This window comes from Doryrhamphus excisus, chromosome 4, assembly GCF_030265055.1.
Source record: "Doryrhamphus excisus isolate RoL2022-K1 chromosome 4, RoL_Dexc_1.0, whole genome shotgun sequence".
In the NCBI taxonomy this organism is placed as follows: Eukaryota; Metazoa; Chordata; class Actinopteri; order Syngnathiformes; family Syngnathidae; genus Doryrhamphus; species Doryrhamphus excisus.
In genome coordinates this window covers 26,131,634-26,155,078 of record NC_080469.1, presented here as the reverse complement: position 1 = coordinate 26,155,078, position 23,445 = coordinate 26,131,634, and the positions used below count along the sequence as shown (strand labels likewise).

The window sequence follows — 23,445 nt, the reverse complement described above, 5'->3', positions numbered from 1 at the left end:
TGACTTATTATTTTGATTATATTGATTGTTATGGAAGCCATTTTCCTGATAGAACATGTACGATGTGAAAATAAATCAGTCATATTTGATACTACTTGTTGTGATGTATTGTTGTGGTGTGTTGTCATTGTTAGCGTGCTAGCTTAGCTAGCAGGCTATGTAAAGGTGATGGTGTCATGTGACATACACCGTGATCACGTCTGCTGCTAAAAATAACACACACACACACACACACACAGTGAGTCAACAAGTTAGCACTGGTGAAGTCGTTTGAAGAGGTAGGAACTATTTTTTCTTCTTGTAGCTAACAAAGATCATCTATTCCATAACATCTACAAATGGAGTTTGTTTGCGTTCCTATCTTTGCCACTCACACCTGCGGGTGTTCTTCCAGGTGGCCGTGGAGCGTGATGACGTTGGAGAGGAAGGTGCACGTTCCCGCCTACGACGTGTTGGCGGTGAGGAGCTTGTGGGAAGTCCGTGTGAAGAAACAGCAGCAGCGCCAGAGGAAGGAGCATGAGAGGAAGGAGAGGAGCGCCCTCGCCAAGTCAGACCACATCCTCCACATCTGACCTTCAGAGTCGCGCTGATTTGTCCTCCTGTGGTTGTAGGATTGAACAACAGTGGCAGTATCGGATCTACTGCAAGACCGCATCTCCTCCACGCACGCACCCTGGTACACACGCTGGTGATGGCGAGGTAGATGTGAGTAGTTTCCTACCAGCAGAGCGTCCATGTGGTGAGGATCCAGATGCGAGCGATGATAAGAAGTTGGTGTTCCAGCTGGACGGGCGTCAGTGGAAGGTGAGCGAGCTAGCTAGCCAGCTAAAGATAGCAGGTGACGAGGCGTGTTCCCGGCAGGACTTCCCAAGGGAACTTCAGTGGATGACGTATTTACGGGAGTGGCACGTGACCGGCACCCAGATCCAGAAGCTCCCGGACTACTTGTCCTCCTTCACGCTGCTCGCCGTGTTGGACCTGCCCAAAAATGCCCTCACGGAGCTTCCGCCCGACATCGGTGAGATGAGGCTGGTGGTGTTTCTCGGCGTTCCCGCCTTCAACCAGGCTCCATTCCCAGGAAAGCTGGTGGCGCTGAGGGAGCTGAACGTCAGCTTCAACCGCCTGCGTGGCGTCCCTGCTCAGCTGGGGGACTGCCAGAACCTGGAGCGCCTGGAACTCGCTGGAAACGCCAACCTGTGCCAGCTGCCCTTTGAGGTCAGAACTCCACACCAACACGCCGTCTGCGTGCTAGCTAGTGGTGTTAGCACCCGTGCTAACCTAGCTCCTCGACACCTTAAGAGCTGGCAACAAAGGCGTATGAAAATGCAAACCAAAACGTATGAAAACCGAGAGTACAATAACAGAAACATACAAATGATAACTGAGGCATAGAAAAAAAAAAGATGTATGAAAACCAAGACTTAGGAATGCAAACCAGGGTGAATGCAAACCAAGATGTTTGAAAACCAAGACTTAGGAATGCAAACCAAGTTGTATGAAAACTAGGGCGTATGCAAAGCAAGACATATGAAAACCGAGATGTATGAATGCAAACCAAGACGTATGAAAACCCGAGACATACAAATGAAAACTGGGACGTATGAAAACCAATACAAATGAAAACAGAGACTTATGAAAAGCGAGATGTACGAATGTTAACCAGGGCAAATGCAGAACAAGACGTATGAAAACTGAGACGTATGTATGCAAACCCGAGACGTACAAATGAAAACCAGGGCGTATGCAAACCAAGATGTATAAAAACCAAGATGTACAAATGAAAACCAAGACGTATGAAAACCTGAGATGTACAAATGAAAACCGAGACGTATGTATGCAAACCAAGACATATGAAAACCGAGATGTATGAATGCAAACCAAGACGTATGAAAACCCGAGACATACAAATGAAAACTGGGACGTATGAAAACCAATACGAATGAAAACAGAGACCTATGAAAACCGAGATGTACGAATGTTAACCAGGGCAAATGCAGAACAAGACGTATGAAAACTGAGACGTATGTATGCAAACCCGAGACGTACAAATGAAAACCAGGGCGTATGCAAACCAAGATGTATAAAAACAGATGTACAAATGAAAAACCAAGACGTATGAAAACCCGAGATGTACAAATGAAAACCAAGACGTATGAAAACCTGAGATGTACTAATGAAAACCGAGACGTATGTATGCAAACCAAGACATATGAAAACCGAGACGTATGTATGCAAACCGAGATGTATGAAAACCTGAGATGTACAAATGAAAACCGGTGTGTATGCAAACCAAGATGTATGAATGAAAACCAAGACGTATAAAACCTGAGATGTACTAATGAAAACCGAGACGTATGTATGCAAACCAAGACATATGAAAACCTGAGACGTACTAATGAAAACCGAGACGTATGTATGCAAACCAAGACATATGAAAACCTGAGACGTACTAATGAAAACCGAGACGTATGTATGCAAACCAAGACATATGAAAACCTGAGACGTACTAATGAAAACCGAGACGTATGTATGCAAACCAAGACATATGAAAACCTGAGATGTACAAATGAAAACTGAGACGTATGTATGCAAACCAAGACTTATGAAAACCTGAGACGTACTAATGAAAACCGAGACGTATGTATGCAAACCAAGACATATGAAAACCTGAGATGTACTAATGAAAACCGAGACGTATGTATGCAAACCAAGACATATGAAAACCTGAGACGTACTAATGAAAACCGAGACGTATGTATGCAAACCAAGACATATGAAAACCTGAGACGTACTAATGAAAACCGAGACGTATGTATGCAAACCAAGACATATGAAAACCTGAGACGTACTAATGAAAACCGAGACGTATGTATGCAAACCAAGACATATGAAAACCTGAGATGTACAAATGAAAACCGAGACGTATGTATGCAAACCAAGACATATGAAAACCTGAGATGTACTAATGAAAACCGAGACGTATGTATGCAAACCAAGACATATGAAAACCTGAGATGTACTAATGAAAACTGAGACGTATGAAAAACCGAAATGTACCAATGAAAGCCGGGGCGTATGCAAACCAAGACGTACGAAAACCGAGACGTAGGACTAAAAACCAGGGCGAATGCAAACCGAGGTGGCGTAACCAAGGTGAACGTTCCTTCAGCTGAGCGCGCTGAAGAAGTTGCGTCATTTAGACGTGGCCCAAAACAACATGGCCTCCATTCCCATCTGCGCCCTGAGGATGAGCAACCTGCAGCTGCTGGACCTCAGCCACAACCGACTCAGCGACCTGCCGCAGGACATGGACAGGTAGGACCGCCCACTCTGACCCCCACACACACACAGCAGGGTGATGATGATGATGATGATGTGTGTGTGTCAGGCTGCAGCAGCTGCAGACGTTGTTGGTGCACAAGAACAAGCTGACGTATATCCCTCAGTGCCTGGCCAACATCTCCACCCTCAGCATGATGGTGGTCAGTGGAGAGGAGCTGGTTTGCATTCCCACCCGCCTGTGCAGCAACCCCTCCATCAAGTACATGCACGCACGTGCACGCACGCACACACACACACATCAGTAACACTTCCACCCAACAGGTTCATCCGACTGTATGACAGTCCCGCCAGCGACAAGAAGGAAGAGGAGATCCATGAGAGAGGAAGAGGGAGGGGGAGGTGGCGAGAGTAAGAGGAGATGATGAAGGACATCAGCGAGAAGGAGTTCATGGAGGTCTACGTGGACACGCTGAAGGACAGAGGTGAGTCTCCCCGTGTGTCCTTCAGCAGCACACATTGGTCCCACCCCCTTCCTGTCCCCCCCCCCCCCTCTCTCTCCCCCAGAGGACGTCCCCTACGCCACCACCAAGGTGTCCATTTCCTGTCTGCTGTGACGTCACCACCGACGTCACCGCCCGACTGCTTTTCCCCACGCGGGAAGATTGCGATGGCTTAGTTTGCCAGCCCTTGAACGCACCACAACCCCTCCTTTACTGCATGGTAGAGCTCTCTGGACATGAAATAGCACCCCTATAGTCACCTTCACACCCCATTACTCCATATAGGACACAGAACAAGAGAAAACAAGGCATAGAAAACCTGATTAGGACCTTCTAAATACTGTTTTTAACATCATTAGAGCTCTCTGGACATGAAATAGCACCCCTATAGTCACCTTCACACCCCATTACTCCATATAGGACACAGAGCAAGAGAAAACAAGGCATAGAAAACCTGATTAGGACCTTCTAAATACTGTTTTTAACATCATTAGAGCTCTCTGGACATGAAATAGCACCCCTACACCCCTATTACTCCATATAGGTCACAGAATAAGAGAAAACGAGGCATAGAAAGCCTGATTAGGACCTTTTAACATCATTAGAGCCCTCTGGGCATGGAATAACACCCCTATAGTTACCTTTACTCCATATATTAGATCAAATATGAGAAAACAAGGCACAGAAAACCTTCTTATGACCTTCTAAATACTTTAAAAAATGATTAGAGCCCTCTGAACATGAAATAGCACCCCTATAGTCCAATATGGTTGACATAATGAAGGCTTGGATACTTTATTGTCCAGTGAAGGAAGCAGGAGGAGGCACACACTGAAGAAAATAAAGTGCGGATGACACAACCGCGGCGCTCGGCGGGTCATGTGACCAGTCTAAAAACACTGGAAGGGAAATAGTTCCACCGATCGCCATGGCAACACAGGTGGACTCTTTTGGAATGACCTTTGACCTCTGATGGATAGATTTTTTTTTTTTTTAAAAGGCATCTTCCGTATTGTGCTGTGATTGGCCAGTCTGGCTGTCAATCACATGCTGCTGTCTTGTAAGAGCGGCTCAATGTCCTCCGCGTCGCTAGTGGGCGTGGCCAGAGCGACGCCGGTATCCTGAGCGTGGGTGGCGGGCGTGCTGCCGCTGGACTTCCTGGCCGAGCAGGTCTTGATGTCGGGCGGCTGCGGGCGGCGCTCGGGGATGAAGACGGCCACGATGAGCGCCAACACCACGGCGCACGCTCCGAACAGGAAGGGCGGCCCGGGAACGCTCGACTTCTGCGTGCGACAACGACGCTTTGTGTCAGCCAACGGCCGTCGTACCCGATCACGTCCACACGAGGCAGCAGCGAGTCACGTTACAGCTGCTTTGGTTTTTTTTACGCTTTAAAAGTATTTTGTATTTATGATTGGCGTGTGTTTAATAAACAACGCTTGAGTTCCAACCCAGTTAGCATCATGCTACGCTGCCCCCTGGTGTCCAAAGCGTGTACTACCAAGCTACATTAAATCTCTGTTGCTTCCAACTTCCCCAAACTGCTTTCCGTCCTACTGAGCGCGTGCGTGCGTACCTTGATGTGCTGCGCCGGCCTGGCGGACGCCGGCTGGACGTCGTTGAGCTCCACGTTGAACAGGAAGAAGATGAAGCCGTAGAGGGCGGGACCCAGACCGTTGCACAGCCCCCGGATCCCGGTGATCATGCCCTGGACCACACCTGAACACGTACACGCTTACTATGTGGGGAAGATACGTGCGTGCGCACGTACGTGCACGTGCTTACCTTGCTGGTCAGGGGAGGCGCTGTGTGACACCAGAGCAGACACCGCCGGGAACGTGATGGACGACATGGCCGCCACCGTGCCCGCCGCCCACATCATCCTGGAAGAGGAAGACGCCAGGTTACCCGGGTCACACCACTTCCTGAAGATGACCAGGACTCACCAGGGTTCGGATCCGAAGGCGTACCAGGCCAGCTGGAGCAGCTGGAAGCCCAGGCCGAGGAGAACCGTGTTCTTGTTCCCCACGGTCCTCATCAGGACGCTGAGGAGCAGCGTCTGCAACACACACACACACGGGTGTCAGGCTGGGGGAGGGGCCTCTTTGGGGATCACATGACCAGCCAGGGGCACCTGAGCGATGATGGACAGGACGCCCACCATGGCGATGAAGGCAGCGATGGCGGCGGGAGAAAAGTCGATGACCTGGGGGGGGGGGGCACGGCATTGTTTGCGTTGTCAAGTAGGCAAGATGGAGGAGGGGTCAAAGGTCACCTGCTTCAGGTAGAGGAAGAAGCTGGAGTACTGCCCCGCCTCCGGCAGGTAGGACAGGAAGACGGTGACGCAGATGAGCAGCACGGTGGAGTCCTTCCCGACGCGACGCAGCGACTGAACGAAGAAACCAGGCGTCAGCTGCCAATCACACACGAGCGCCCGCCCCCCCCCGCTGGGACTCACGGCGAAGGGGTCGGCCTGCTCCCAGGAAATGGGGAAGCCCCACGACGTCAGTCGCATCTTGTCGGGCAGCGACTCCGGGACCGCCAAGAAGACGAAAGCGATGTCGACCACGGAGATCACCGTGGCGACCAGGACCACCAGACTGTCGCCGTACTTCGCCGACAGGTACGCCCCGATGGCCGGGCTCGTCACCAGGCTGGCGGCGAACGTGGCCGACACCTGACCACGCCCACAAACACGGACGCTTCGTCACCACGTGCACTGTGCGTGTGTGTGCGTGTGTGCGTGCGTGTGCGTGTACTAACCAGGCCGTAAGCGGTGCTCCTCTGCTGCTCGTCGGTGATGTCCGCCACGTAGGCGAAGACGACCGAGAAGGTCACGGCGAAGATTCCCGACACGGAAATGAGAGCAAAGTACCACCTGCGTGTGCACGCACACACTAAGGTCACGCATCCAAGATTAGACCAATTCCAGTCACATGCTGGAGCTTTGGAATTCTCCTCCCGGCGCTCACATGGTGGTCATGTGACTGGAAGGCTTAACATGGCGGACGAGCGCTAACAACAACAGCGCCTCACCAGGGGCTGATCCTCATGAAGGGGATGGGAGCGCACGTGAAGAAGACGGTCATGAGCAGGAAGGACTTCCTGCCCCAGATGTCCGACAGAGCACCAATCAGAGGAGCCGACAGGAACGACAGGAAGCCCTGAGAAACGCCGACGTTAGCATGCTAACCACACCCCCGGCGGCGCACGGACTCACCTTGACACCTTGGACGAGTCCGTTCATCAGGAAGGTGTGCTGTGGGAATGTTTCATGGAGAACCTGAAAGTACACAGCAGCGCTTCTAGTTCCACTTCCTGTTCAGCAGCCACCAACGGATATGACGACACAAAAGGTGAGAGCGGGTGTGTCACTCACAGTCAGCATGGGCGTGGTCAGCAGCCCCCAGGCGAAGAACTCCAGGAAGATGACCACCACGGCGTGTATCACCTTGGCTCCACCCCTCGCCTGCTGACACCACAAAGGGAAACTACTTCCTGTACCATCACACACTTCCTGTTCGTCACAAACGATGTTTTCAACTCAGATAACACTCGCTGGAATAGAGATACAGATAAAAGTTCCTCCACCTACTTTGTACTTGGAGCAATAAAGTACAATAACCACGATAGCTGCCATTGTTACATACTACTTTACGACACTACTTGGCAAGTTGACATGAGCCGCCAATGCTAGCGTTAGCCGCTAATGCTAACCCAGCCGGCGAGCTCGTGCTTACCGAGCTGCGGACCAACATGATGTCGCCGGCCTCGCGCACCGTCTTCCCCGGCGGGATCATGGCACATCGTTTCGGTGTGTGTGACGAAGCATCGCCCCGCGGTGTCTCCGTCTCTTCCAGCGTACAAACTCGTACCAAGTTGGACGGCGACGTCAACTCGAGCTAAACTGTGACGAAGGCTTGGCTTTCAACTGGCATTCCTCCGCTCTGATTGATTCGACGGCGCGTCAGTGTTTTGCTCACCGGGACGCGCCGCTTGTGCGGTGCGATCGCAGACTTGTTCGTCTATCGACTAGAGATGTGTTACGTTACGATATTAAAAGTCACCGAGAGTCACCACAAACATCAAAAGCCCAACGTAGTTTTCGCTTGCTCGGAGTATATTGATAACGTATCCGGCTGTGTGTGAACTCTGTAGGGCATCCCTGGTAACAAAACGAACGCACTTTCTAAAAAAATGTTTTGCATTGTAACAGACCCCAGATCAGCAGATGTTGTTGTTTTAATGCTCCCCACTATAAGTTTGATCGCGATAGTTCAGCCTAGTGTGTCCACGTGAAGGTGTTTTCGTTGCAGTGGAGCTCGAGCCCGTCCAAAGCTCAGTATTTTGCAGGAAGAAGCTGTTGCTCGTCGCGCTCAATCGACAGCTCACTATCTTGCTAAACTCTTCGGTGGAAGGATTTTGGTCGCCCATTTCCGTTTCCGGTGTTTTGTTTTCAAAATAAAACTATTTGCTCTACTAAGTGATTGTAGAAAACGTTGACGATTAAACGTTTGCCATTATTATTTGAGAACTTGATGCTTTCACGAACTCTATTGTTTGTTTTTTTGAGTAAATGATGTTCTAATTACAACATCCACTTTCTGTAAAGTATACTTACATCAAAATAACGACACATGGATGGATGATTTTGTTCTCAGATGGTAATGTAGTCCTCGATGGGCTTAAGTGGACGCGGATTCGAATATGTGACACCGCGGAAGCTCACAGCAGCAACAGCCGGTTCATCGTCGCGTATTCATGCTTTAACTTTGGAGGCAGCGAGCCCTCACTTCCGCCGTGTCTGCCTGTTAGCGCAGCTAGCTTGGCCCACAGGCGACCCTGTTGGTGGCAAAGAGGATCAATTGAACTCCCGGACGTCGATTGCGATAGTGGCGGGCAACCGGTCGTCTTGTCGGTAAGGAGGCGGAACACTTGACGGCGTGGAGCCGTTTCCGTAGAGCTTTGTCTTTTCGCGCCACGGTGCTGTGTTGGCGCTCGTGCCTGTCTCTTCTCAGCCGCCCACCCCCCTCCTCCTCTTCCTCTTTGTTCACTGGCGCCTCGGGTGGATGCTGCCTTTGTGATGCTAACCAGATTAGCATCGTTAGTTTAGGAAGACGACACGTTTGCACTTTAGCTGTTTTTTTTGTCGGTCTTCTCTCGCAAACACGCGCAGCGAGGTCATGACGTCACCGCCGATCGAAAACATGTGACAACACGCGATGCATGTGAACACATGACAGCCTGACAGTGACCATAAATGGCACACGTGTACGTGTAGATGACGTCACAACTGCTTGTTGTTGTTGGACGCAGGAGCCGTCAGGAAACGGTCCCGGTTCCGGTCCCGGTCTTCGGGTTGTTGTTTTGGGAGAATGAAAGTGATGAGTTGTTTTTCTCGCCCACAGCTGGAACGTAGCCTTTCCCGCCAGGCTGAATGCTTCCGGACCCGGTCTAATTCCTGGTGCTCCTCCTCTTTTCCCTCCCCTCCCCCACCCCCAACCCCTCCATCCTGAGACCCTCCCCCAGGTGTATGAATGAAGACCCCCTTCAAGAGCCCAGAGGGGGCGCGGCCCCGAACGGACGGAGGTGAGCGTGCGGCCATGAGCGTGCGGCCATGTTGGCGTGCCACCATGTTGGCGTGCCGTTGTGGATGCTTGTCTTCACAGCAGGGTGACTTTGTCTTCCAGGACATTCGGGCGTGTCCGCCAGCATGATGAAGAAGAAGAACCCACACAAGTGAGACACAGGAAGCGCCTTTTTGTCCCGAGGCTCGGGTGTGTTACCGTGTGTGTCGTCCCCCAGGAAGCAGAGGTGCGTGGCCCCCAGTAGGACCCTGTCACCCCCCAAGAGGAACATGGTGGGATGCAGGATCCAGCACATCTGGAAGGAGGGCAGTAAGTCATGTGATGTCAGCGTTCAGGGGCGGGGCGGGGTCACGTGATGACCGGCTTTGTTGCGCCGCGCAGGCAAGTCGTCCCAGTGGAAGGGGACGGTGCTGGACCAGGTTCCGGTGAACCCGTCCCTCTACCTCATCAAGTACGACGGCTTCGACTGCATCTACGGCCTGGAGCTGCACAGCGACCAGCGCGTGCTGGGCCTGGAGGTTCTTCCCGACCCCGTAGGTGAGTGACCGCATTGGACCGTGTCCCACGCCCCTTATGGACGTGCCCTACGTCTTTCACCGTCCTAGCACCGGCACGGGTAAGCGACGCGCCGCTGGCCGACGCCATGATCGGGAAGGCGGTGGAGCACATGTTCGAGACGGAGGACGGGCCCAAGGAGGAGTGGCGCGGGATGGTCCTGGCTCGGGCCCCCATCATGACGTCGTGGTTCTACATCACCTACGAGAAGGACCCGGTCCTCTACATGTACCAGCTGCTGGACGACTACAAGGAGGGAGACCTGCGCATCATGCCCGACTCCAGTGAGTGACGCTCCAACGCAACATAGCGCGTGCTAACGCGGCTAGCATGACGGCTGGCTTCCTGTGCGCGCAGACGACAACGCGGCGGCGGAGCGCGAGCCCGGCGAGGTGGTGGACAGCCTGGTGGGCAAGCAGGTGGAGTACGCCAAAGAGGACGGCGGCAAGCGTTCGGGGATGGTCATCCATCAGGTGGAGGCCAAGCCCTCCGTCTACTTCATCAAGTTCGATGACGACTTCCACATCTACGTGTACGACCTGGTCAAGACCTCCTAAGGCGCCGTACCAAACGGGACTCGCATCCATCCCCCTCCCCTCCCCACGCCACCCCTCCTCACCCCACGCCACCAAAGTCCACTGAAGGCATTTGTTGTTCTTTTGAGAACACTCACCCGACACGCTTGGAGGGGGACTCTAAGCTCCACCCCTTCAGGGTGACACCAGCCGTCTCCGTCCAATCACAGGCTCCACAAGGACAGGAAGCTGTCTTTTCTAATGTATTAGCGTGGCTAAACATTAGCCAAACATCCGCTTCATGCCGCCCCCGTTTGGACTCACGGCATACACGCTTCCTTCGGTTCTGCGGCGCCAGGCAGGAGAGGCGTGGTTGTGTGTGGCGGTTGCCACGGCAACGGGGGCGTGTAAATAATGTGACGTGTTGCATGTCCGTGTGGTCTTGCCTTTGGGACTCAAGTTGTGTTTTTTTGGACACCGCTGACTCAAATAAACATCCTTTTTTTTCCACTCACCAAAACCCCTCAGCTTTTCTTACGTCACTCACGCCGCCCATTTGACATGTGACATCGTCCGTGGTGGTGATGCAAGCGACACGATGGGCGGGTCCGGCAGAGAAGAGGCGTGGTAAAAGGAAGAAAGTGTTTTATTAACGATCGTGAAGACAAGAAGGTTCGGGGGGAACGCAAGCCACATTTCAAAATAAGAGCATGGAGGCGTGGCGTGAATACCGAGCGTGTCGATGAAATGTTGGCCATCAATGACATCACAGCACCTGAGTCACCTGAAGGGGGCGGAGTCTTTGGAATGTGCCCGCTGTCAGTACCTGTGGACTGGCGGTGAGGGAGGGAGGAGAAGAGGAGGAGAAGGGGGCGGGGTCAGCGTCTCTGCTGGCCGTAGACGGGGAAGGCCAGCGTGACGTTCAGGGAGTCGTTGTGTTGGACCAAGGAGGTGTGCTGGTAGTGCAGGACCAGCTCCTTCAGAGACCCGTACAGGTTGTACGGCTCGGCGAAGCCAAAGCCCGTGCTGGTCTTGTTGATGACGCAGTGCTTCACCTCGCCCTCCACCCTGGAACGCAAAACACCCGAGGTCACCTTGGCGCTGCCGCTGGCACCGGCGACGTACGAGAAGAAAGAGGAACGTACACCACGGAGCAGGCGTAGCAGCCGGGCTTGCTGCTGTCCCGGACCAGGAAGGTTCCGTCCTTCTTGCCACGAAGCAGCGACTCCGCCTGAAGGCGGTTGATGTTCCCCAGCCGCCACAGCCGCTCGTCGTGGTGGGGAAGGTCCTCCTCGTCCTCCACCATGCTGTACTCGCTGCCAGGGGGGGGGAGATGTTCACATGATGCTCCAAACATCTGCTGAGGAACCCTAAGTAGTGACGTGATGGAGTCCACTTACTCTTCTGTGGTCTCGTTCTTCAGGCCGAGCCACTCGTTCAGCTTCCTCTGACGGACGCCCTTCTGCGTCAGCCACCTGGAGACACACAGGTTAGCACGATGCTAGTGCCGGAGGGGGCGAGAAGGTCGGGGGGGCCGTACATGAGGTACTGGTCTCTGGTCTTGCGCAGCTGGATGAGGTCTGGTTTGATGCTGTTCATCTTCTTGTCGATCTCTCTGTAGTCTGCAGCCTGTTTCTTCAGGTCCACCTCGAGGTGGCGCTTGCTGTCCACGATCTCGCTGATGCGGGACCTCAGCTTGTCGTAGTTCTCCACGATCCTGTTTGGGGTGGGGGGGGGGCGTTCAGCCAGTCAAACAGTCCAGCTCCTGGTCATGCGGACACCAAGCTACACCCTCTACACAGTTGCCATGGTAACAACCCACCTCTGGATTTCCTTGTCGTTGCCTTCTCGGCGGAACTTCTCGATGTACTCCTTGCTGAAGCGCTCCTGAGTCTGACACTGCTCCTCAAAGATCTTGATGGTCTCGTTGAAGGCCTCGATGGCGGTCCGCTTCATCTGGATCTCCTGCCGACCGAGGAGGAGACACACGGGACGTCGGGTCTTCATGTCAGGTCTCGGATGACAGGAAGTGGGGGGCGTGTACCTGAGAGGTTCTGGTGTACTCCTCGTAGAGCCGGTCGTACTCGCGGTTCTTCTCCTGGTACTGCAGGTGGTACTCGTGGAGCTTCTTCCCCACGGCTTCAATGCTGTCCTCCTTCACCACCTGGTCCTGTGTGACATCATGATCATCATCATCATCATGATGATCAGGGTGACCCAGCGGCAGGGGCGTGGCCCGGCGGAGCCTACCTGCTGGTGTTTGGAGACCGGGTAGAGGAGCTTGACGTCCAGCTTGGGGTTGTACTGTGCCAGGGACTCGTGGCGGTAGTGGTTGATGAGCTCCACCACCGAGCTGAAGGTCAGCGGGTCCGAGAAACCGTACTTGCCCTCCCGGTGGAAGATCTTGATCAGTTTGTTGTTGCCTCCCTTCCTGCAGGCACAGGCATTCGTGCGTTTGGAACGGCGGCGTGAGTGTGTGTGCGTGGCGACGGAGGGGCGGGGCGGGGCGGGGCGGACCCTTCACCTCAGCGTCAGCGTGTAATCTCCGTGCATCTTGGTGGAGGCGTCCCGCACCAGGAAGGTGCCGTCTGCGGTGTCTCGCAGCTTCTCGTTCACTTCCTCCCTGGAAAGCAGGAAGAGGAGGCAGGGCAGTGAGGGTGCGCCGGCGTTGGCGTGGGTGGGCGTTACCTGGAGATGTCGCCCCAGTACCACTCGGCGTCCTGCAGCGCCATGCTGTTGTTGAAGCTGCAGGAGGCGGCTGGCGTGGAAGACTTGCTGGGTTTGGGAGGCAGAGCTGAAAGCGGTAGAGCCGAGTCAACTTCCCGTTTTTTGGCGGATGCAACAACGTAACGTAACCATGGCAACAGCACGTTACCTGGAGCGGCCTGGTTCATGTTGAGCTCGCTGCTGATCAGAACCTCCAGGGCCTGGACGAGAGGATCCGGGCCAGACTCGGACCTGAAGCAAGCAACTAACTCTTAGTAAGAACGGATCCTATCCATCCTGGTCACTCCCATCCTCATATCTGCTAGGCACCCTTCTGTATCTCTTCTCACTGTAACCTCACCCCCGTTTTCCAGTCGTCATAAACGTCCCGCGCCACACTGTCATGTTATGTCATATTTTGAGGGTTGCGAGTGTGAAACCGACCCGGTCGCCGTGTGTCGGAACAGAAGAGGGCTGAAGGTCTCTGCGAGGTTGGAGACGTTCAGCTGGTTCCGGGTGGCGTGCACACAAAGTCTGGCGAGGTGTCGGACCACGCTGAGCAGGGTGAGGCCGTACTGGGCGGGGCAGACTGGAGAGTTGGCCACGCCCAGAAGCACCCGGGCGCACTCCTCTGGGTCGCGGACCTCTGAGAGAAGAACGATCAGCGGGATCACATCACTGATGGAGGAGCTGTTGGGGGGGCGGAGTCACACTGACCTTGCGCGGCGTGCATCATGTCGGCCTGCAGCGAGGGCGGGAGGACGGGTCCGGGGAGGTCCTGCAGAAAGCGGACCACCCCGTCGCACAGCGCCGACACCTCCAGGTGCTCCAGGTCTGCAAATACAAATACGCCGACGTTAAAGCAGACGAGGGCGGGGGGCGGGTAATGGGGCGGGCATACGATCTCCAGACCTGCGTCAGCCAGCTGCCGTGAGTCCAGACTTCCTGCGCTGACGCCGCGGTACACACCGGGACAGTCCGCACCTGCACGCCGGCACACAAGACGTCAGCATGATGTCAGGAAGAAGGCCACCTTCGAAGGCTTACCTTTGGTCTCGACGGCCTCCATCAGTCTGCTGAGGAGGGGCGGGGCCGAGTCAGGCGGCCCAAACTGCTCCGGGAGGTCCGGCAACGTGACGGCTGAAATGAAACCGAGCAGAGTCAGCGTCTGCGTGACCGGCACACGTCGCTCTCGCTCACTCACTCTCTGACTCGGAGTCCGCCCGCACCGACGCGGCGGATGCCGGCCGGGGTGGGCGGGGCTTTGGCGTGGGCGGAGACATCCTCTTCCTGCCGACGAACTCCACATAGGTTCCCGGGAAGTCACCTTTTTCCTGTCGGGGGAGACGGTTTAAGACTCAGATGCGTACGGGTGGTCTGCGTCGCCACGGAGACGGCCTACCTGCGTGGTCTCGTTGAAGCCGGGCAGCCAGCCGATCTCGGAAGGCCGCTCCTCGGCGCCGCTGCCGCAGCCCAGCACCAGCAGCGCCCCCTTGCTCACCACCAGCATGTCACCCACGTGCAGGTCGATGTCCTCCTCCCGCTCCTTCTTGTAGTCGTACAGCGCGCGGTACTGAAAGCCCTCCGACGCCATGACGGCGAGGAAAAACAGCCCTGGATGCAAATATAAAAATATAGATGTGCTCTGTGCCTGAGGAGGTTTAAGTGGGAGAACGTTGGCGGAGTAAATATGGCGCCTCCTCCGTCTCCATGTCCGCTAGTGTCCTGTCATCCCTCCAGTCCCAGCGGCGGCCGCCGAGCTCCGCCTCCGTTCATGAACAGAAGTCTCAGCTGAGGCGGCGACATCTGGGGCGGCAACCTGTGACACAACAGGAAGTGACTTCTCTCTTAGAACACGTTATGTGTATGCTAGCTCATAGTACACTTCATCATTCCTATTCATAAAGTTTGTACTTTTTAAAGCTTAATAACGACATGTTGGGTGTTTTCACTGTTTTGATACTAAAATAACGTACATTAAGCGACACCATAATCAAGAAAAAGGTGAATTGATGAAGGCTTCAGCTTTTCGTGATGGTTGTGACGTCACACGTCACCTGACACATTTTGACGTTTCTAGTCCACTTTACCACACAAAACACGCGTTGGCATCGGGGCACTTTGACAATGCAATTGGCGTGACAAAGTGAGACAGTTTCAAATAAAACTCGACGAGAAAGAAGAAAAGGAAACAGGAAACCACGGTGCGTGCCCCTGCTAGCTAGCATAGCCTGTTAGCCAGCAGCCAAACCCTCACCTTTTAGTTTGCCGCCAGGCGCCGAGCGGGACAAAAAGTGGACTTCATGGCGAAGCGGCGGATGGACAACTCGACTGGAAGCGTTTCAAATGAGAATAGCCAAAGCTTTGGTTTGTTTTGATTGGAAAAATGGCTCAAAAGTGCAGCCTCCCGACTGGCTTTTGTAGACAGCGAGACAGTCAAGGTAGCGAAGGAAGACCGCACATCCGGTTTGGACTACCATCGTAAAAGTAGTTAGAACATCTAAGAACGCCAGAAACGGAATGCAGGTGAAAATAATGGGTTACGAATCGCTTTAATACATATGTAATATTTATGTACACTAATCATACACACGCGCATGAGTGTAAGCGCGTGTGTTTAAACGGTAGTACAAAACACGGAGTTTGTGAAGAGACTTTCAAAATAAAACGGCGCCCCTCCGATCGGGGTTAGCGGATGATGTGCCGCGACGTCACATCCGCTAACCTAGATTTCAGGCAGCACCGTCAAGCGGCCGCATGGCAACAAAGGAGGGGGGTGGAGACAGGCTGCCCCCATTCATGCATCACAGTCACGTGACGCCGCTGCAGCTTTTTCTCCAACAAACGTCTGGCGTTCACCCACACCAACGCATAGCGTTATATTTACGTCACATGATCCACGAGCACGTACTTTCAGTGCATGAAAGTCAATCCGAATGCAGGATTTTCACAATAAAATGAGACTGCCGACTTCTATTTCATTTCTTGGAGTACGTTTTGGCTTTAGCTTGAGGCGTCGCCGAGTCGCCAACGGTGGCGCTACAAGCTGAAGACGCTTCCCAGCTTGTGGACGACCAGGCCGATGGAGCCCGACAGCTCTAGACGCTCCTTCAGGAGGCGGCCCACCTGCTCGGCGTACGCCACGTCACAGAACACCCAGATCTCTGCTCGCTCACGCTGGATGTTGGCGTTGCACGTGGCCAAGCCGGGGCGCTGCACGGCGCCGCTCACTGCTCGCCACACCTGCGGAGGACAGCAAGATGGAGGATGAGACAAAAGCGCCCCCCCGCCTTTGAGCGGCGCTATCCCGCGCACCTGCTCCATGTCTCGCCGTCCACAGTTGTTCTGGCTGATGACCCACTTGGACCTCTGGCGGGGGTGCAAGCCGTGCAGGGACACGGCGCCACGGAAGCGCTTGGAGATCGAAGGCAGGCGCCCAAGCGAGTCTCTCGAAGTCATGACGCTCCACGACCGTTTGACACGCTTTTCATCAGGTGGGGGCGTGACGGGGCGGCATGAGGGTGTAGAAACGGCGACGCCATCAGAACCGTGCGCTTGGCTTGGGCCGTGACAGCCGCTGCTGAGGACGGGGGGAGGTTTGGCGGGTCTGATGGGCGGGGGGCGTTCTGCCGCCGCGTCCGGGAACCAGGGGGTGAAGACCGGAGGGGGTCGGCAGGTAAAAGGCTCAAGGAGCTTCTCTGTCTTTTGGATCCAAGTACGGAGTCCTTCAGCCCCTCCGTGCAGGTGAAGAACCACATCCTCCATCTGGGCCCCTCCTCATCTTCGTCACATCGGAAGTCTGTGGACACGCCCCAACATCAACAATAACAATAACTCCGTATATGGATCAAAAACAAACTTTCTGCTGGCCTCTAGTTTTAAAACAGAGGAATGTCTCGAGCTGCGTGTGACGTCATATCTGAGCATGCGCTGAAAGAACAATTTAAACAGGAAAAGTTTACAAATTCAATCTTGCTAAAATTTTATAATTCAACTCGGGATATGTTTTATAAAGGTTAAATTATTTCCATTTGAGCAAATAAACCCAATGCAACTGGAATATTTGGCTCCATGTATACGTGGCTACTGTATCAGCCGTCTTATTGTTAACATTAGGAAAAAATGGCGGTCATTCGCAAGTCTACTCGAACAATAACCATGAAAGTAAAGTCGTCCGCCATATGACGAAAAGTCTATATAATATAATATGAATAATTCCACATCCATTTCCGAGTGATTGTTACTAGTACGGACGAGTAGTTAGCTATTGTTTTTAGCTTTAGCTAGCCGAGCAAAGCTCCGACGTCGGGACTGCCAGAAGCTACCATACTGAAGCCAACACGTTTCTACATGTAAGTGTGTGGGGGGGGGGGGGATTTAGAAACAGGAAAAGGTACAAACCTTCACGACATTTCCACGTTTAATTAAAGCAGCCGTGGCGCAGCTGGCGTCAGCTCACCAACTTTAGCCGGCGCCGACATCTCACAGTCTCTCGCGATACTTGAGTCAATGGCGGGAGCACAGGATGGCGGCCATATTTGTTGTCAATATGAAATACTCCATGGCCGCTGCGGGGACTCCAAAATCAATAAAAAGCCCAAAGAAACAAAAGTTAAACAAATCCTGTTTATATCGTGACTCATTTTGTCATCTTGTCGAGTCATACAGTTCAACTGTGACTAGTTATAAATGCATTTATTCACGGGGAATAACATTTTTTAATCAAGCTAATCTAATCAAGCTAATCACCAATGTTGAATAAACCCATTTGTTCATACCGGCTGTTTCCCGGCCTATGGAGGATTTGATAGGGAGATATTCCAAGGAGAAAAGAGTCTGAGTCGGGCCATGGGTTTGTCAACAGGGCATTTTATTCCATAGGTGTAGTCTTTATTCAAATGACAGGAATATACTTGCTAAAACTGACAGCTGGACGACTTGAAGCAAACTTGTTATTGTCCTCTTTTCTTCCAAATGATCTCGCGAGAGGAAAAGCACAAATGTGGTGACAGGAGGTTGTGGTGAAAGAAAAGTAGTTGGAAAAGGATCAGAATATGGCACATTTGGTCCACCTTGGAAGTTTTATTATGTTGTCTTAAAAACATGTGAAACAAACCAACAAACTAAAAAACAGAAGTAACATCTTGGTTGCACGTGTAGGTTTTTTTTTTAAACTCCAGAAGCACAGCGTTAATGACGGCAGAGTGAAAACACCACTGTGTGTGGGGGCGGGGCGAGGGGACGGGCGGGGCGGCGCTAAGTTTAACTCTTGGGTATGTTTTTGCCCAGCCAATCGCTTCTTCTTTTCTTCTCGGTACAGTAAGAGGGGGGGGCGGGGGTTGGCGTGGAACATTCACAGGAAGTAGTCGGGAGTGCGTCTGGTCACGTGGGGCTCGCCACGGCGGGGGGCGGGGTCAAACTGAAGGCTGTGGGGGGGGGGGCAGAGAGGCGTGTGAGTGTGTGTGTGAGTGTGTGTGTGTGTGTGTGTGTCCAGTGAGGAGCGGACTACTTACAAAGAGTACTTGAGGGTGTCGTCCAGTTCCATGATGGCCGCCTGGTTCCCGCAGCGGTAGCAGTAGTTTGGAGCACTGAAGATGGTGACTACGTTTTTGTCGTGGCCCCAGTTGTAGCCCTGCACCAACGCGAGCCGTTAACACAGGCGGTTGCCCAGCAACAAGGCGGTTTTGTTTCCTTATCGGGCGCTGCTATCGCCATGGAAACTCCGCTTCCCAGAATAGATTATTTTTTTTACCTCCATGACCAGCTGATGGGCGCGGGACACCAGCGTGAGGCCGTTGGCGTGGTTGAAGGTTTCGGAGATGTCCTGCCCGAAGGTGTAGCCCGCACCTCGGGGGGAGATGCCCCACCCGCCACGGTCGTCGGGGTCCGACCACAGCAGGTCGCACATGGGGCCCTGTAAGGGAGGGAGGGATGCATCGGTTTTCTTGCCCGTCTTTTACTCGTGATCCGCTACCATACCTCATGCGGGACCTCCTGCAGGCGGTCCAGAGCTCGTATGTGGTCTAGGGTGTCGATGGAGGGCGACAGACCCCCGTGCAGACAGAAGATCTGCAGGAGGGGACAAACATGAAATGTGTGAAAGTGTAAAAGTGAGCGGGATGATGATGATGCCGGCGGCCCCGCCCACCTGTCCATCAACCAGCGCGGTGAGCGGCAGGTAGTCAAACAGGTCTGTGAAGTACTTCCAGACGTTGGCGTTGCCGTACTTCCTCAGGCACTCGTCGTAGAAGCCGTACACTTGCGTGATCTGCCGAGACTCGTGGTTTCCTCGGAGGATGGTGATCCGCTCCTGGAAGCGCACCTGAAGCGCACAAAACCCATTGGTCCACCCCCCGGCATTTGCGCGGATCCCCCGGGGCGATGGTGGGCGGGGCTTACCTTTAACGTGACGAGCAGGGTGACCGTCTCCACCGAGTAGTAGCCCCTGTCCACGTAGTCGCCCATGAACAGGTAGTTGGTGTCGGGGGACTTGCCGCCGATCTTGAACAGCTCCATGAGGTCGTGGAACTGGCCGTGCACGTCGCCGCACACCGTCACTGGGCATCGCACCTGAAAGAAGCGGAAAGAACGCTGTCAAAGTCGTTCTCTCACGGCCGCCGCCAGAAGGCCACGCGTGACGGGAAGGCTCACCTCCTGGACGTTGGACTCCTTGGTCAGAATCTCCTTGGCCTGCAAACAAAAGCAGTTACATCATGAGGGGAGGACGACAGGCCGTGTCGCCTGCAGTTTCCATTCTGTACACTAGATGGTGCCACACTGTAGTTCAACGCCATGCAACATTTTTAATCACAACATTACTAATTTATTCTTGGCAAATTGTGACCTTTGTCTTTTAATATTTTGACTTTACCCAGCTTTTCATTTGAGTTTTTTTTACTCAAATCATTACAATTTTCTTCTCACAATTACGTCTTTATTCCTTTATTTTTCCTTTATTTTATTATCCTTTATTTTTTGTTTGTCATATTATTACTATTTTAATACGTTTCCTTGAATATTTCAGCTCTATGCAACAAAAATTACATTATTGTTCCTCATAATATTACAAGTTTATTCTAATTTTATCTTAATATTTTGACTTTATTCTTTAAAAATGATAAAATATTTAGTTTCTGCTAACCTAATTTTCTCTTAATATTTTGACTTTATTCTTTACAAATGAGAAAAAAACATTTAGTTTCTGCTAACGAAAATAAAAAAAGGAAAAAAAAGACAGGTTTCGCGTGTTATGAAGATAAAATTATAAAATAAATTTGTAGAACTTTATTCGCAACTTTCCCGACATTATTCATTTTAAGTATTTATTCATTTATGAGTTTGTTTATCTCTCGGCGACGACGTGTACGTCATCTTGAAATAATAATAATAATAATAATAATATATCGGCACGTTGGGGTCGCGTCGCGTCTACGCCCGGAAGTCAACAACGTCACCTTCCGCCGAGTGCGGATGGAAACGCCAGGCCAAAAAACAGATGTAGACACGCATTGATGAAAGACGACATTGTCACGAGCCAACTACGCGGAAATGCGGTCCTGTTAAGCGACGAGCGTGTACAATAGTGGGATGGAGGTTTCCGGTATCTTTCAGCGTAAAAGCTCCACCTTGATGCAATAAAAGATGATCGATAAAGGCAGGGCGCGGTACATTGGACACTTTTGCCGGAGTAAAAATCAAAAGCACGACTGCGCTGCCAGACAAGACACGACCAAAGACCCATTTGTGACATTTGTGGAGAAGGGTGTGAAAGCAGACGGCGACCCTTCCCCGTCACAGAGCAGTAAAAGCGGCTGCGTCTATTCAATGGGGCGACAGCAAACGTTGTCGTTTCTGGGGTTCCAACGGACTGACAGACGATAAAACAATCGACACATAATAAGCGATTCAATCCAGAGAGACGATGAATAAGTCCTCGTCGATTTTCCGAGTAAGACGGCAGGAAAGCACATAGACACAGCCCGAGCCGTCAAACAGCACTCCAGCATTTAGTCGCGACCCGTTTCGCAATGTAGGCCACAAGCGAAAGCGGTGAATTGAAATGAAAACTTACCATCTCACAGAGTGTCCTGACTTGGCCTTCTGAAAGCTGCTTGCACTCGTTGAGCTGCTCGATCCATTGGTCTAATTCCTTGGTGAAAGATTTGTCTTCCATGACAGCCGCAGTAGTGCTAGGCTAGCTGCGTTCGCGTCCTGAAAAAGGGGGCCTGTTTCGACGCTAGCTTTAGCCGCTTAGCTCCCGTATTGTTAACCCCGGTCAGTCCCGCCAAACCGCTCGCAAAATCTACAATCACGCCGACGATTAACGAGCCGTTCGGTTGGAATTGATCATGATAAGTTAGCAATGTTGAGTTAAAGCCGTAAAGAGACGGATCGTGTCGCCCGGGGGAGTGAGAAGGTTACAAAGTCCCCTTTGCGGCAGAGCGTAGCGGCAGAAGGCAGCAGCGTTGCGGCGGCTAGCCGATGTGCTAAAGGAGCTAGCTACAATAACATCCGGGAATTTCACGGCCAGCGCTGCCGGCCCCGAAGCGACACCGCGTGGAAGACTGCTGAACTGCAAATCGATTCCACCCGCTGCGAGATGCGTTCGAGAAGCCACTTTTGACAAACGCAATACTTTAATAACTTTAATGATCCAAAGCATAGCTTATAATGTGTATTTTTGTTGTATGTTTACTTTGTTGAGTGAGTACAATTTATGTGTGCATGAATAAATCGAGCACGTCCCGGGTACCCGAACGCCACAGGGCTCTCCAGTGGTGGTTTGATTAAACAATCGGTCCAGACCGTGTGGGCGGTGCTTACAAGAAGCAGACCATCTCGGCGTTCGCATGGTGAATGTGCGCTGCCAGAATCCACTCGATCCAGTGTTTCCCTGCGGCATTATAACGTTGCCGTTCGCCTTACCACTCGACCCACATTTGCCACGGTGACGTGGACAACACAACCGCCAAAGATGGCTCATTTAACGGCGAACCCCGCCGACAAGGAGAGGTGAGTTGTCGCCGTGGAAGCTAGCAAAGCTAATGCTAACTGTGCCTCGCTGTGTATCGAACGTACACATTGAGTAATTACGCTTGAATGATTCGGGATAACGAACCTGTTGTTGAATTCAATCGATTACTTAGTGCTGAACTGCGTATCGGCGACATGAAATACTTTGAATGTAGGCTTGTTTGTTGTCTTCAGCTGAAACGGCATAAAGTTTGTCCCTAATGCGTTTCCGTAGACGGCAAGCATGACGTGGTCAAGACGCACAATAACACAAGTCTTGTTTTCCTTCAACTGATCCTTCATATATGACATACTTTGTTGCTACATTGCATGATTGTTTTGCTAATAAGACTGTTATTAATAACTGTTGCTTTGGGTGTGTCCAGGTTCATCTGTGTTTATCCGGTCTACATAAACAGCAAGAAAACCCTCGCTGAAGGACGAAGGATCCCTGCTGAGAAGGTGCCGAGTTAAAAGGATGTAGTTAGCGTGTGACTTAGCTGCTGTACTTTCATACAAATTGAAGAAGTGTGTGCATGCAGGCCGTGGAGAACCCTTCCTGCGGGGAGATCCGTGATGTTCTGACGGCCGCCGGCATGAACGTCTACGTGGAGGTGATACTGATTGGTTTGAAGGCAGGATGTCTTCCCCCCCCGGACGAAACAGCCCCCCTCATGGTGTTTTGTTTTGGTGTTTCTGCCCCCAGAACAAAATGCACCCCAGAGAGTGGAACCGGGACGTGCAGTTCAGGGGTCGGGTCAGAGTTCAGTTGAAGCAGGAGGACGGCAGCTTGTGTGTGAATAAGTTCACCTCCCGTAAGTGCACGCTCGTGGAAAATTGGAGCGCTCGTGGTGAGCTGTGGTTGCGTGATACAGAGACCCGGTCTCCGTGTTTGTGCTCCAGGGAAAGACGTCATGTTCTACGTGGCCGAAATGATCCCCAAACTAAAGACTCGCACCCAGAAGAGCGGCGCGGGGGAAAGCAGCTCTCAGCAGAGCGACGGAGGCAAGAAGACCAAGAAGAAGAAAAAATAAGCTCTTGCCATCATTGTTTTGTTTTTTGTTTATTTTTTCTTTTAAATACTCTCAATGCTAATGTGTGAGTGTATTTTGTATGTATTACACTTATAAGATAAGGGGTAACAGGAGTGGAAAGTAACTATAGGGGTGCTATTTCATGCCCAAAGGGCTCCAATAACATAAAAGCAGTCAGCCCTCTTTGCAAGACCAGCAGTGGTGATGCTAGCAGGTAGCATGCTAGTTACATAGCATTTAGCTTAGCATCTCG

At 52.4% G+C, this 23,445-nt stretch overlaps 7 protein-coding genes across 10 annotated transcripts; 3 read left to right on the top strand and 4 right to left on the bottom strand.

Moving 5' to 3' along the window:
• Positions 1-295: 295 nt before the first annotated feature.
• On the top strand, positions 296-4,769 carry lrrc2 (leucine rich repeat containing 2). The gene is made up of 6 exons (XM_058071315.1): positions 296-547; positions 612-1,215; positions 3,170-3,315; positions 3,389-3,541; positions 3,604-3,764; positions 3,847-4,769. The coding sequence occupies exons 1-5, from the start codon at positions 339-341 to the stop codon at positions 3,692-3,694; spliced, it is 1,203 nt and encodes a 400-aa protein (XP_057927298.1). The 5' UTR covers positions 296-338; the 3' UTR covers positions 3,695-3,764; positions 3,847-4,769.
• Positions 3,873-8,960, bottom strand: mfsd14bb (major facilitator superfamily domain containing 14Bb). 3 transcript variants are annotated; one of them, XM_058071314.1, is made up of 12 exons: positions 8,404-8,960; positions 7,162-7,251; positions 7,003-7,065; positions 6,819-6,946; positions 6,546-6,660; positions 6,241-6,459; positions 6,058-6,171; positions 5,917-5,988; positions 5,729-5,841; positions 5,568-5,665; positions 5,359-5,501; positions 3,873-5,065 (listed from the first exon to the last, which is right to left on the bottom strand). In XM_058071314.1, the coding sequence occupies exons 1-12, from the start codon at positions 8,419-8,421 to the stop codon at positions 4,826-4,828; spliced, it is 1,413 nt and encodes a 470-aa protein (XP_057927297.1). In that variant the 5' UTR covers positions 8,422-8,960; the 3' UTR covers positions 3,873-4,825. The 3 variants fall into 3 exon arrangements, with proteins under 3 accessions (XP_057927297.1, XP_057927295.1, XP_057927296.1); XM_058071312.1 differs by lacking the exon at positions 8,404-8,960 and adding an exon at positions 7,523-8,212 and having other exon boundaries at positions 3,874-5,065; positions 7,162-7,254; XM_058071313.1 differs by lacking the exon at positions 8,404-8,960 and adding an exon at positions 7,523-8,211 and having other exon boundaries at positions 3,876-5,065.
• spinb (spindlin b) lies at positions 8,552-10,537 on the top strand. The gene is made up of 7 exons (XM_058071321.1): positions 8,552-8,700; positions 9,191-9,371; positions 9,473-9,521; positions 9,588-9,679; positions 9,752-9,907; positions 9,976-10,209; positions 10,283-10,537. The coding sequence occupies exons 2-7, from the start codon at positions 9,320-9,322 to the stop codon at positions 10,480-10,482; spliced, it is 783 nt and encodes a 260-aa protein (XP_057927304.1). The 5' UTR covers positions 8,552-8,700; positions 9,191-9,319; the 3' UTR covers positions 10,483-10,537.
• A 531-nt stretch (positions 10,538-11,068) lies between these two features.
• On the bottom strand, positions 11,069-15,571 carry LOC131128441 (phosphatidylinositol 3-kinase regulatory subunit alpha-like). 2 transcript variants are annotated; one of them, XM_058071308.1, is made up of 17 exons: positions 15,404-15,570; positions 14,549-14,965; positions 14,351-14,480; positions 14,194-14,286; positions 14,059-14,130; positions 13,864-13,980; positions 13,591-13,792; positions 13,316-13,398; positions 13,129-13,234; positions 12,965-13,063; positions 12,691-12,871; positions 12,485-12,610; positions 12,263-12,405; positions 11,981-12,157; positions 11,841-11,915; positions 11,586-11,756; positions 11,069-11,508 (listed from the first exon to the last, which is right to left on the bottom strand). In XM_058071308.1, exons 2-17 carry the CDS (start codon positions 14,738-14,740, stop codon positions 11,319-11,321), a joined length of 2,157 nt encoding a protein of 718 aa, XP_057927291.1. In that variant the 5' UTR covers positions 14,741-14,965; positions 15,404-15,570; the 3' UTR covers positions 11,069-11,318. The 2 variants fall into 2 exon arrangements, with proteins under 2 accessions (XP_057927291.1, XP_057927290.1); XM_058071307.1 differs by having other exon boundaries at positions 13,864-14,130; positions 15,404-15,571.
• Positions 15,572-15,682: 111 nt separating this feature from the next.
• Positions 15,683-17,706, bottom strand: zgc:101664 (uncharacterized protein LOC450064 homolog). Its single transcript, XM_058071322.1, has 3 exons — positions 17,548-17,706; positions 16,462-16,945; positions 15,683-16,389 (listed from the first exon to the last, which is right to left on the bottom strand). The coding sequence occupies exons 2-3, from the start codon at positions 16,909-16,911 to the stop codon at positions 16,186-16,188; spliced, it is 654 nt and encodes a 217-aa protein (XP_057927305.1). The 5' UTR covers positions 16,912-16,945; positions 17,548-17,706; the 3' UTR covers positions 15,683-16,185.
• A 493-nt stretch (positions 17,707-18,199) lies between these two features.
• On the bottom strand, positions 18,200-21,655 carry LOC131128447 (serine/threonine-protein phosphatase 2A catalytic subunit beta isoform). Its single transcript, XM_058071319.1, has 8 exons — positions 21,218-21,655; positions 19,798-19,836; positions 19,546-19,716; positions 19,295-19,468; positions 19,126-19,215; positions 18,899-19,060; positions 18,660-18,778; positions 18,200-18,572 (listed from the first exon to the last, which is right to left on the bottom strand). The coding sequence occupies exons 1-8, from the start codon at positions 21,317-21,319 to the stop codon at positions 18,500-18,502; spliced, it is 930 nt and encodes a 309-aa protein (XP_057927302.1). The 5' UTR covers positions 21,320-21,655; the 3' UTR covers positions 18,200-18,499.
• A 253-nt stretch (positions 21,656-21,908) lies between these two features.
• srp19 (signal recognition particle 19) lies at positions 21,909-23,253 on the top strand. The gene is made up of 5 exons (XM_058071328.1): positions 21,909-22,158; positions 22,545-22,620; positions 22,701-22,772; positions 22,865-22,973; positions 23,062-23,253. The coding sequence occupies exons 1-5, from the start codon at positions 22,121-22,123 to the stop codon at positions 23,190-23,192; spliced, it is 426 nt and encodes a 141-aa protein (XP_057927311.1). The 5' UTR covers positions 21,909-22,120; the 3' UTR covers positions 23,193-23,253.
• The last annotated feature ends 192 nt before the right edge of the window (positions 23,254-23,445 follow it).

What these genes read in the sequence shown, in the direction of transcription:
- spinb (XM_058071321.1), top strand. Translation starts at nt 9,320, where the DNA reads ATGAAGACCCCCTTCAAGAGCCCAGAGGGGGCGCGGCCCCGAACGGAC. An exon ending in GCGGCCCCGAACGGACGGAG is followed by an intron (nt 9,372 to 9,472) that starts GTGAGCGTGCGG and finishes TTTGTCTTCCAG; the next exon opens with GACATTCGGGCGTGTCCGCC. An exon ending in AAGAAGAAGAACCCACACAA is followed by an intron (nt 9,522 to 9,587) that starts GTGAGACACAGG and finishes GTCGTCCCCCAG; the next exon opens with GAAGCAGAGGTGCGTGGCCC.
- LOC131128447 (XM_058071319.1), bottom strand. Translation starts at nt 21,319, where the DNA reads ATGGAAGACAAATCTTTCACCAAGGAATTAGACCAATGGATCGAGCAG. An exon ending in CCGCGCTGGTTGATGGACAG is followed by an intron (nt 19,216 to 19,294) that starts GTGGGCGGGGCC and finishes CCCCTCCTGCAG; the next exon opens with ATCTTCTGTCTGCACGGGGG. An exon ending in CCCATCAGCTGGTCATGGAG is followed by an intron (nt 18,779 to 18,898) that starts GTAAAAAAAATA and finishes GCGTTGGTGCAG; the next exon opens with GGCTACAACTGGGGCCACGA.
- srp19 (XM_058071328.1), top strand. Translation starts at nt 22,121, where the DNA reads ATGGCTCATTTAACGGCGAACCCCGCCGACAAGGAGAG. An exon ending in AACCCCGCCGACAAGGAGAG is followed by an intron (nt 22,159 to 22,544) that starts GTGAGTTGTCGC and finishes GGGTGTGTCCAG; the next exon opens with GTTCATCTGTGTTTATCCGG. An exon ending in GCATGAACGTCTACGTGGAG is followed by an intron (nt 22,773 to 22,864) that starts GTGATACTGATT and finishes TTCTGCCCCCAG; the next exon opens with AACAAAATGCACCCCAGAGA.
- lrrc2 (XM_058071315.1), top strand. Translation starts at nt 339, where the DNA reads ATGGAGTTTGTTTGCGTTCCTATCTTTGCCACTCACACCTGCGGGTGT. An exon ending in TGTGCCAGCTGCCCTTTGAG is followed by an intron (nt 1,216 to 3,169) that starts GTCAGAACTCCA and finishes ACGTTCCTTCAG; the next exon opens with CTGAGCGCGCTGAAGAAGTT. An exon ending in CTGCCGCAGGACATGGACAG is followed by an intron (nt 3,316 to 3,388) that starts GTAGGACCGCCC and finishes TGTGTGTGTCAG; the next exon opens with GCTGCAGCAGCTGCAGACGT.
- LOC131128441 (XM_058071307.1), bottom strand. Translation starts at nt 14,740, where the DNA reads ATGGCGTCGGAGGGCTTTCAGTACCGCGCGCTGTACGACTACAAGAAG. An exon ending in CATGATGCACGCCGCGCAAG is followed by an intron (nt 13,793 to 13,863) that starts GTCAGTGTGACT and finishes TTCTTCTCTCAG; the next exon opens with AGGTCCGCGACCCAGAGGAG. An exon ending in TTCCGACACACGGCGACCGG is followed by an intron (nt 13,399 to 13,590) that starts GTCGGTTTCACA and finishes TGCTTGCTTCAG; the next exon opens with GTCCGAGTCTGGCCCGGATC.
- mfsd14bb (XM_058071312.1), bottom strand. Translation starts at nt 7,582, where the DNA reads ATGATCCCGCCGGGGAAGACGGTGCGCGAGGCCGGCGACATCATGTTG. An exon ending in GGAGCACCGCTTACGGCCTG is followed by an intron (nt 6,460 to 6,545) that starts GTTAGTACACGC and finishes GGGCGTGGTCAG; the next exon opens with GTGTCGGCCACGTTCGCCGC. An exon ending in AGCAGGCCGACCCCTTCGCC is followed by an intron (nt 6,172 to 6,240) that starts GTGAGTCCCAGC and finishes TTCTTCGTTCAG; the next exon opens with TCGCTGCGTCGCGTCGGGAA.
- zgc:101664 (XM_058071322.1), bottom strand. Translation starts at nt 16,911, where the DNA reads ATGGAGGATGTGGTTCTTCACCTGCACGGAGGGGCTGAAGGACTCCGT. An exon ending in GACGGCGAGACATGGAGCAG is followed by an intron (nt 16,390 to 16,461) that starts GTGCGCGGGATA and finishes TGTCCTCCGCAG; the next exon opens with GTGTGGCGAGCAGTGAGCGG.